Source organism: Megalobrama amblycephala, linkage group LG4 (genome assembly GCF_018812025.1).
Source record: "Megalobrama amblycephala isolate DHTTF-2021 linkage group LG4, ASM1881202v1, whole genome shotgun sequence".
Lineage (NCBI taxonomy): Eukaryota > Metazoa > Chordata > Actinopteri > Cypriniformes > Xenocyprididae > Megalobrama > Megalobrama amblycephala.
This window is the reverse complement of record NC_063047.1, coordinates 20359968-20371510: the sequence shown is the minus strand read 5'-3', so window position 1 is coordinate 20371510 and position 11543 is coordinate 20359968. Positions and strand designations below refer to the sequence as shown.

Below are 11543 nucleotides of genomic sequence, written 5' to 3'. Positions count from 1 at the left end.
GAGTCCTTTAACCCATGACAAATAAACACATGGCTACATAATTCTTAAAACTTTATTGTTTTCCTTGAACAATCTGCCAAAAGGGATGATGTTACAAAAATAAGCATTCTCGCTCATTTGACATGAGTCATGTGATTGCTTCCTTTTGCACCCCTTCTAACCTTTGAGCAGCAAAGCTCAATGAATATTTAATGAACCCCTCTGTGCTTCACAAAAATAAAATACAGAAGGCATCATACCGACAATAAATAAATGCTTTTAAAGGTCATTTCCATATACAAATATAATTTCTTATGAAGCTTATCATACAAAGCACATCCTTTCACCTACAGCATAACATTTACAAAACACACAGTGTGGTGGAAGCCTTCCAAAAAATATATTACACAAATGCTAAAGGAGTGCTTTACATAGTGTGTCTTGACGTATGTATTATATATTAAGATAATAGCCCACTTTTACATGTGTTCATTTCTCTGTCAAAAAACAAAACAAAAAAGGAAATCAGACTAGAACACATCCCATTTATGAACATGCAGCTTGTGATATGTCATTGCTTTAGTTCTATGCTAATTTCAAAGTAAAAACAGTACAAAAATGTATACAGAAAAACATTTTTGGAACAAAATATCACATTTTATCCAAATAAACTGATAGACAAAATATTCTGCCAAAATAAGACATTACATGTTACACTCATCTTTGTGAAATATAAATACTCTTATTTTATTTAATGTATGATTAACCTTTTAATGTAGTAAGGCACTTTATATAGGCATTGTTGTGTTAAAGAGATAAAAGGCTAAATAATCTACATACAATTTTCATAATCACCTTACTGAATATATTTGAAAAATTGCTCATAAAATAACATCTAGTTTCTTGACACTAGTTTTCAGAGGAATGACAGAAAAAAAATTACCGTAACAGAATGCGTGCATATACATTATGAATTCAGCTAAATGTGAGGATGCAACCTTGTATTAGTAGGTCAGACGGAAACATCATCGAACATATTTACAAATGCAAGTATATTGAAAAAAGCATGATAAAAGAAATTGTTTACAAAATGTGATGTAGCACTATTACATGTAGGCTTGTAACAATGCACATTTTGGAGAAAATAAATATATATATATATATATATGCATTTTATGAAGATCGAAGACATTCAAAACAGAGTCACCCAGAAATTAAACAGTTTTAAGCTTAATGTGAAAAACTGAATATGAACAGTAAGTAACTTATATAGGTAATAATTTTAATATAATTATTTTTTTTTTTTTTGACAAATGTAACAAAAAGAGATTCCTTTTCTTTTTTCCCCCCCAAAAGTCCACTTTATAGCAGCCATAGAATATGAACATTGAGAGTCAATCAATGCCTCTGTAGCAAAAATATAGCTATAATAATGACAGATTATACAAACTGTACAGAAACATGATGGATGACAGCAAATGTTTGTCCCCTGCCCTGTATGCTTAACTGCTGAGGTTATAGAAACATGAGAACATTCTGGTCAAACACAGACAGAGAGTCTCTTCATATGTTCATATCTCAACTGATGCATGACGCCTCCTGCTAACAGGAAGGAATTCCTTCTGGAAAAGCACTTTGCTCTTCACAATCCTTAAAGCTGTAGATAGTTCTTCAAGGGTTATGAAATGAACATCTTCAGTCTTTCTTCCAGTGCAAAAATTGGGAATCAGTTTAGGGGAAGGAGGCTGGTGGAAAAGACCAAAGCATTTACCGACAGGCACAGGAGTCCACTGTCATATTGGGGTAGACTTTAAGGACCACGTTCTTGTCTTCATCGAAGAAGAGGATGCTGAGGGAAGACATCTTCTCGGGTACACAGCAGGGCTCTGGGATGCCCGGGACCACCCCGACCGCCCGCACAATGCTCTGGATGGTGGCGTGGTTTGAAGGTTTCAATGACTGTAAAAGGGTAAAAAGAGGTCAGAACCTATTACAGCTAAAGTTTGAAATGCATTGTGTATGGTTTCATGCTAATCCATCTGCATTCCAATGTCAGTGAAAGGGAACTCGCTCATGCTCTCACTTTTTACAATCATTCAAAGAGCAAAGAAAAGCCTGACATGGGACGGCTATTTTCTGTAGAGATGCACAGTGTTGCTATTGTTAACTAAAATGGAAACTATTAAAAATCTATTCACTAATGTAAATATTTGATCAAAAACTTAAAAATAAACAATAAATAATTTTGTAATAACCCAGACAGCAACATAGCGTGGCCCAGATCCGGCCCACATTTGGTACATGTGGATTACACGCGGATCAGATGTGGGCCGGATCTGGGCCGACACTATGTTGCTGTCAGGGAAAACAAAAACTAATGAAAATGCCAAAATCACATAAAATTACTAAAACTTAATGAAAACTGAAAATATAAAAATAAGTTCATTCAAAATATTAATAAATAGTATAATAGTATATGAATAATAGTAAAAACACTGGTAATCCACCTATAATGGATAAACAATATATCATTAATTATAATATAATTTAATTAACAATATATAATTAAAAATAAATAATTTATTCAGATGGTAAAACATCTTAATATCTAAAGACTAAAACACTAAAAAACTAAAATCAATCATTTTAAATGCTACAAATGAATTTATGAATTACAATATACAGTCTTATTAAATGATTCATGTTTTTAAAGATTAAGTGACTGTTAGGCAATGGTAATCTATAGACAGATATAGACAGATAAATAAAAAAAGTTTAATATCTAACATAAATGATTATCAAATTTATTTATTTGTTTTATCTGGAGGGATGGTAAGGAATTCAGCCACATACAATTTAGAATGTGAACCAATTGGGTCTGGGTTTTCTATGATAAACTTCACTACAGAAACATAAAACTGTAGTTAAACTGAAGTAAATTAGACCTTATGTCTCTTAAGAAGGGAAAACCATTGATGGCAATTTCTAAATGGAAATAGGCAAGTTTATGACATGCATGAATGAACTTCTGTACTGCCCACAATGATTTACAGCTTTTTTCTTCCACTAGGTGGTGCTTATATTTCACTTCTCTCCATGCCTGTATCAGTCCCTTTTCCCACTGCTCTGGTTATATGCTTCTGGAGTCAATTGTATCACAACATATCAGAGTGCACAACTAAATGCTTCCTTTCAAAACTCATCTAGACTTTTTGCTAAATTAAAAAACAAAACTACAAAAACCTCACTAAATCTCACAAAAATCTCAATTCACTAAGCTGAACTGTTTTTTTGTAATCACACATAAATACATACCTTTGGCATGGGGAACTGACATGACCCCGAGCAGTAGTACGCATCAAAAGACTTGGGGGAGATAATCCACTCGCTCCAGCCGATATCTGCGAAATCAACCTTTAAATATCTGCGAGCGCAGTTCCTCGGCTCGTTCCATTGCTTCTTACGTGCTTTCTTAATGGTCTGCTCATCAAACTGCAGAAGAGGGTTCTTGTGCCGTGGATTCTTGCGAGGCTTCTTGCGAGGGCGCTTGACTGGTTTGCTCTCCATTGGATCATACGGACTGGTCTCATCCCACGTAGGTATCTCATAAGGGTACTCGGGGCCTGGAAGCTCATTGTTTTGTAGCGGCAGCAGGATGTTGGCGGACCGTCTGGTCCGATGTTGCGAGGAGGCACTGCGATTATGTATTTCGAGCATATGAAGATTAGGCACCAGTCTGCTTCTGTGTCTCTGCAAGGTGGACACGACACTTTCGGGTTCGGAGATAGCCGAGTCGTTGGCGTAGACCAGAATGTAAGGAGACCTATCTGACAAGAGTTTCTTCCAAGGTTGCTGTCCTTTTGAGTCAATGTCAATGCCTATGAGAAGCTGGTCGTGATGCTTGGCTTGGTTGACTACACGAGTAATGTCTTTCCACTGCCATGATATGAAGTCCCTGTACATTGTGGAGATGTTAATGGAAAAATGGCCGATTGTTCTGGTGGTGTTATCCACAAAGCTGAAACTCCAGACATCAAGGTGAATGTGACCTTGTCTTCTGAGATTATGGTGAGCACAACTCTTGTGCCTTGGGCATCTCTGGCTGCTGTTCTGCAGGTCACCAATGTAGTAGTGCAGTGTTGCTGAGAGAACATCCTCAGACTTGGTGAGGGAAGTGAGGTTGAAGATTTGTAACTGCTTATCATTTATGGTCCCTAACAGGAAAAAACACAAATTAAAAAAAGCCTAGCGTTATCATCACTCTTCACCTTAAACATTTCAGTAGGCAAATGACAAGCATAATAAGACCGGATCTGAACTCTAGAGGGCGGTATGTCCACTCATTTGAAGTAACTCTGAGGTGTTTTTGTTTTTTTCCTTCAGTCGCATATACATGTAGGTAGCGCTTTTGGGGGGATTTTTTCCAACTGTGTACGAACAACCTCTAAAAAAAACCTAAGCTGTACTCTAAATAATGTCATTATTAATCGCTGCATTTTTTCCCTTTCTTCCAGTGTTTCTGCTCTTCCCAGCGCCTTCACCATTTTAGTGATGCGTAAATGTGCAAGAAAGAGATTTATTCTGGTAATTAGATAACTAGTTTATTTTTGCTAAGTAGTAATGAAAATACATTACGATTTTGGTGTGGCAAAATTGCTTAATTTGAGCTTGTTTTGATGAGAAATCAGGCAACACTGGCGCAGACTATCATCCGAGCGTCAGTGTGAGCGAAGAGGCGTAGCTACTCCTCAACACGAGCGAGTTATTGTCATACCAGCGATTAAAGTGTATTAAACAAAGACATTTCAAACATAAAAAAGATAATTCAATTAAATACATCAGTATCGAAATCGTTTAATCCACTTGCAAATACTGAGTCGAACGCTCGCTTGTTTTACAATCAACGAGCAACACCAGTGCAAAAGTACCTTTAATAACATCTAAAAGTCTTAAAAGTAGCCTAACATATAAAATGATTTATGAAAGGCTAAACGACGAGCTGTTCATCTTGATATGCTGTCTCACACAAATCGAAATCAACAGGTGTAATTGAAGTGAACCAGCAACGCAAGCTGTCTTAAAGAGACAGTTCACTCTAAAATGAAAACTTATAATTAAAAAAAAGGTGAGGGAACCACTTTTGGTGCTATGTAGCACCATATCTTTAAAGGTGCTCTACAGCACCTTTGTCAAATGGTGCTATGTAGAACCCATAAGAGGTGCCATATCGCATTTTATTTCTTCAACAAAAATGGTGCTAAACAGCACCAACAGTGGTTCTTTGGCTCATAAAGAACCTTTTAAGGGGCTTTACAGGTTCTTTGTATGGCAGTGGTGCTATATAGCACCTTAACCACCCCAGAGAACCACTGAAGAACCGCTGAAGAACCATACAGGGGCTTAACAGGTTCTGTATATGGTAGCGGTGCTATATAGCACCTCAGTCATCCCAAAGAACCAGTGAAGAACCGCTGAAGAACCACTGAAGCACCAAGATTTGGTGCTATACAGCACTTAAATTGGTTCCCCTAGGATTACGAGCCAAAGAACCACTTTTAGTACTATATAGCACCATTTTTTTTTTTTTTTTTTTTTAGAGTGGCAGCAGGATAAGTTGAGGACTGACAGCCTCAGTCATCGTTACCTTATAGGCTATGGGAAAAGGATGCAATTAAAGAGAATTTAAACATCACTTTTTGTGTTTGACAGAAAAGTCATGTTATACAGGTAGGACTACAGGTTTATAAAAACAGTAGGGCGAGTAAATGACGAGAGATTTTATTTTTGGGTAAACTATCCCTTTAGGATATCAAGCGCAAAACACCTACACAAACTCACTTAAGAGAAAAGGTACTGTATTTCGTCAGTTACTATGAAATACATTGAACACCTACCCAAATGTCCTTTGAAGCTGCGGACAGTGTTCCCATCTTTGAGAGGGAATCCCGCGCTGGTGTATTTGGCGTAGAGCATCTGCATGTGTTCTGACAGCGTGTCCTGCTCGCTTTTCTTTGCATGCTGCTTATCTTGCGCTTCCACTTTTTGTCCAAATGGCACGTCTTTTGAGAAACCCATAAAGGGTGTTTTAAGCACAGCACAGTATCCACAGAACAGATAACCCCATCCCAACAGGAGGATAAACAGCCGTTGACAGCGATCCATGCTGGATGTACGAGACTGCTGAAGCTGATTTAGGTGTAGTATATCAGTGCTGAATGCGTTTCCAAACTCTTGTCTCTTGAGAGGGAGAGCATCACATGGACCACCAAAATAAGGCAAAGAGAGCGAGAAAAATAAAGGGCAAATTTAAATAAGATGTCACTTTGGTGTGCTCAAAAAGAATAGTCCAAATGCACGTTTCCAAAGATCGATGTTCATGCAGCAGATATCACAGTCCTTGCGCAAAATCTACGAGGATGTCCGTATGAGTTTGATCTGCTGTTGTCCTGATGGTCAGGCTTGATCCTCGGTTTTGTGTGTGAGCGAAGCTGTTCTCAGCCAATCGCGCCTCTTCCCTGCGTTCATTGAAGGTAAAGCTTGTTGCGCTAGTAATATATAGGGCTTATGGGAGCAGTCGGACAGTGTTGGGAAGTCCGAATGATTTCCGCGAATCGGTTCTTTTGAACGATTCATTTCAAAGAGCCGGTTCAATAAACAGATTCTTCTGTTCTTTACGTCATCACGAGGCATTATGTAGCCTACAACTAATTTTAAGAGTGTTAATTGTAGCCAATGCATTTGTTTTTAAATAGAAGCTAATTTATATAAAATTATATATAAATTATATTAAACCTTACCTCTTGTTTCAAATGCGCATTAATAAAACTATAAAGCTACAACGCAGTTCTTAAACTTGTATCCAGAATCTTTTATTTAATTTCTGCTATAGCATACAGATGATGAAGTAGTAGTAGCCTAGTAGGCTACTTTTTGCACCCGTGGTCAAATCAAGGTTTAGTTCATAAGACGGTTATCGATTAGCTAATTCGCTTGTTAACCAGGTACAATTGCGAGTCGGACTTGACCGACTCGGTTAGAGAATCACTTTTATTCATTCAGTCTGACTCAAGAACGAATAGTTTTTAGACCGGTTTTGTGAACCTTATCAACTGATTCATTGCTGATAAGCCCCGATACAGTCGGATAGCCTACTATTCTTCACAAAATGAATGGAAGGGGAAAGTCTACGCGTGTATATGAGAGAGAAAGAAAGAAAGAAAGAATAAGTTATATGAAAACACTTGAAAAAAAAGCCTTCTTTATCGACTTAAAACGGACGTTTAGGGCATCGAAACAAACTCAACAGACTTTTACGTCTTCATCGTTCACACTTTCAGCGGTCTCTGAGCGACTGTATGAGTCATGTGGATCTGTGTTGTAAAGCTCGACAGTGAGATCCGTGAAACGTCTCTCAGCAAAGCTGTGTGTCTGGGTTGACGCGCTGAATGACATGGCTTATGGGGAGCATTAAAGGCTCTCTATCCCATTTAGCTGAGCTCAATGGCGATGAGCAGACACATCCTGCACAGCAGAGTCTGATCCGGATGCTGCACCGCGTCCCCTCCGCACACCAGACCCGCGTGCACGGCTTCAATATCCTCTGTCACGGCCTCTCTTTCAGGATCATTGAGGAGGAAGTGATTGACTCCCACCCCAGACATCTGATGCCAGTGGACTTATATTTTCAAGATATGGTTTTGTCAGATCTGTCCGAGATGTAATTGCTGAATAGTGAGAAAATATGTGGTCTGCTGTCAATAACCTATATTTATCATGTTTTATTTCCCACTAAACTCTCTTAGTCTGCTTTAGGATGAGAACCCAGATTTTCACAAGCACATCTGCTATGTTGATTTGTAGGTGTATGAATGAGCTGTGCTTGTGAGGGACTGAAGTGGGCAGTTTCATCACACTGCCACTCTACCACATGAATAAGGACTGTGGCCGGTTAAGTTAAACAGTTATGAATGTGGGTGAATCACCACCCACTTCTTGAGCCCTCATCCTGGTGGTGATTAAACATAAACTTTATGTAGGGGTGTATGTATGTATGTATGTATGTATGTACACACACACACACACACACACACACACACACACACACACACACACACACATATATACACATATACGTGTGTGTGTGTGTGTTTGTAAAATACATACATACATACATACATACATACATACATACATATATATATATATATGGCATCAACAAGTACCATGAGCCACCAACCTAGCAATATCTTTTTGACTCCTTTTTGTAAATGATCAAAGACAGAATTATTGACTGATGGATATCGATGTGCCGGAACTCTCTGCATTATCTTAGGATCTGAAATCATGTGGACTGGGTGTCCTTGTCTATTTCATGGAGTGTTTGGCAGCTTTTAGTCAAAATTAAGCTATAAACAGCCGTAGGGACATGAAAGAACCCTCATGTTTCTGAAGGGCTTTATCTTTGATTTGTGCAGACAAACAGAGGAGTTGTTTTAGATAAGAGCACAATACAAAGCTCAGGTTCCCAAGTAAGTGACTGCAGCGTCAGACATTCTCTGAAAGAGATTCTCTCAGTGCCTCAAACGTGTGACTGCAGACAATAATGGCAACAGTGGTTAATAGAAATAAAAATAACACGACACCAATGAAATCAGTACATTGACTTATTTTATTCAATATTTTATAAAATGAATCAGTCAATGTATCAATATAGCAAAAAAAACGCATTCTATACATCCAGACGTTGTGCTGTTCTGGCGCTGTCCTCGTCTTTTCTGGTGACATGGTCATAAATGACAACATGCACATATAGGTCAGATTGGACAGGAATTCGGATGAAGCTATCACCAGGTATTGCCTGTTGGGTTAAAGAAATAGCAAATAGGATTAAACCGATATTTTATTTATTGAATAGTTTTTGCTACGTCAGTTCAAATCTACTTTAGTAGAGCACAGAACACCACAACTGGATCTTCCATAGTAAGTTTAAATGAATGTCAAACTACTTGGAGGACTAAATCTTGCCAGTTATATCTGAGAAAACATTATTCACTGCACTAATTAGTATTTCCATACTGATCTTTTACAGACATTGTGTTACCTATTTAATTAATATATACTTTATATATATTTTCAAAAGACCGCACAGCATAGAATTTCTATTTAAAATGCTACTTAAATTTCTATTTATATTACTACAGTTGAGAAGAAAAAAAAAACCTTGCAGAATAAGTGTGATTTGATGTTTAAACATCAGTTTGGGTGTGACTTTAAAATATGGACTTCATTGGGTGCCTCCACCGAGAATAAATAAGATCTTAAGCCAGCTGGGATCCATTATTAACGAATAACTGTGTCAGAAGATTTAGGTTTACGTTCATTCTATGTATTTACTGTACATCAAACTTGTCTGGGCTACCATACCAATTTTGTTTAGAGCCAGGATAAATGCAAACATATGCTGAACATTCCCCAGAAAATGAAATAAAGCAAACGAAAAGCATTAGCTCTTGATTTATAAGGATTGGTTATCAAACTAAACCACCAACTGCTACATGGAGGGATAACCAACATATTTCCATCAGAAGCGAACACAACCCAAAGAAGAAGAATTTGGGCTTAAAATTTTGAAATGTTCACAACACTGGCTCTATCTAACAGGGCGATAAAACAAACAAACAAACAAACAAACAAATCAAATCTAGGGTTTCATATGCCATGGTTCCAACAGTTTGTATGAAGGAATGCATCCACATGGGCAATGAGGTCATGCCTGGTGGGGGCCTGAGGTTGGATTCTGGGTGCACAGGCGGTTTCAGTGTCTGGGTTCCTTAGCCTCCCCTCGTTTTTAATAGCCGGCCTGGTTGGGGTGTGCTCGACCACAGGCAATACTCGCCTCTGCCATCTCGCCCTCAACGAGGCAGCCTGGGCGAGTTTGTGTTCAAAGAGGCCGGTCTGCAGCGTTGCCTCTTTTCTAAAATAGCATGCACTCATAGCTCCTGGGCACACAGGCAAAAAAAATGTGGCACAGGTTCCAGGACTGAATTTTGCGGTTCATTCAAACCAACTCTGATGGATATTTCGAGAGATTGAAACAAAACTGCTACCCAGGTGCAACAATACAATCTCTCCACTTCACACCGAGGCTATTGGATATCACGAAAGAAGGGTTTCACAAAGACTTTCAAATGGGATGACTCTCGAACATTGCTGTTATGCTTTTATGTGTGCATGATTATAAATTTGTCTTTACGATCAACTGATTAGACACGGCATCTATAGTACAGAGACAATACAATGTTCCTGTTTAAATCTTAAGTCTTCAGTCTTGAGTTATTCATTGAACAAATACTCAGTTTCACATAGTTCAGGGGCCGTATTCACAAAACATTTTTATCTTACCACTAAGAGTTTTCTCTTAAAACCTTAAAAGCTGCTGAGACAAACATTTACTAAGGAATAGAGAAAAGTCTTAAGCTAAGAATAAGGGTGGGGTTGACCTCGCTGCTATAGAATAGATGATGTCAACACGCTTACTAATTATGCCCACAGTGATTGGCTGATGGGGGAGGGGTCTCTGTCGGTGATTTAATCATAGAATTATTGTAGAACGAGGTATTGTGTTGCCAAATTCAAATAAAAGTTTTAAAATAAAAATGTCATATTCTAATAAAACATTTAAAATGTAGGCTAAATGTCACTAATTAAACAACTATATGTTCTGCTAATTGTCAGCCTCTTACATGTCTGCATCTCGAGAGGTTGCAGAATTCGAGTGAAAAATTATATTTTATAAACAAAGTTCGGGAGGAGCACGTTCAAATGGTCTATCTACACACAGTATATAGGCCATACACAGTCGACTCACCTAGTTACCTCGACAGTTTTCTGTATCCACCCCATCTCCTCACTCTCGGCTGGTCCCTTTTCCCATGATACGAGGGAGTACTCTGGGTTTGGGCAAAATTCAGAGCTCGGAGGAGCCTCTTTTTGGACAGCACACCAAATATGCTTATTTTACTCTTTTACTCTATTTGATAATTTGTAAGTGTGAACTTTTGAAAGCAACTGCCACATTTAATCAGACATTATTATTTTTGCCTATTTATTATAAAAGGACAGGAAGCAAAGTTGGAGAGAGAAAGGTTCATGAAACGAGCTGGAATTCAAACTCAGGTTACCCGAGCTGCCCACAAGGCTATCAGCGCAGGCGATAGGATATTAACTTGACCGTAATGTTTTATTCTTCATTCAATACACTTTGCCTGTACATAAATGAACCTTTATGTCATAGCAGATTAAAATCTATATGTCAAAATATTTATTGCATTTATGAAGATATCACTTTATTGCCAGGAACAGCCATTTTAGGATTGTTTGTGATTTGGTCTTAGTGACTTAGGAGTCACTTGACTACTCCAAACTTTTCACAGGTTTAGGAGCAAGCTTTAGAGCTAAAATGCTTTGTGAAATACTCTTAGAGCAAAAATTTAGGACTGACATGCCCATTATTTTTAAGAGTTTCTCCTAAATTGGCAAGTTAGGAGCTACTTTTATCCTTAATA

The 11543-nt window shown here is 38.0% G+C and overlaps 2 protein-coding genes across 2 annotated transcripts in view; both read right to left on the bottom strand.

Moving 5' to 3' along the window:
* Nucleotides 1-38: 38 nt before the first annotated feature.
* Nucleotides 39-8061, bottom strand: bmp3 (bone morphogenetic protein 3). Its single transcript, XM_048188188.1, has 3 exons — nucleotides 5874-8061; nucleotides 3295-4193; nucleotides 39-1938 (listed from the first exon to the last, which is right to left on the bottom strand). Exons 1-3 carry the CDS (start codon nucleotides 6139-6141, stop codon nucleotides 1747-1749), a joined length of 1359 nt encoding a protein of 452 aa, XP_048044145.1. The 5' UTR covers nucleotides 6142-8061; the 3' UTR covers nucleotides 39-1746.
* A 568-nt stretch (nucleotides 8062-8629) lies between these two features.
* Nucleotides 8630-11543, bottom strand: part of cfap299 (cilia and flagella associated protein 299) — a 58632-nt gene continuing 55718 nt past the window's right edge. The window contains exon 6 of the mRNA XM_048188189.1: nucleotides 8630-8836. Coding sequence (XP_048044146.1) covers nucleotides 8708-8836 — 129 coding nt within the window. The 3' untranslated portion in view covers nucleotides 8630-8707. The remainder of the gene's footprint in view (nucleotides 8837-11543) is intronic.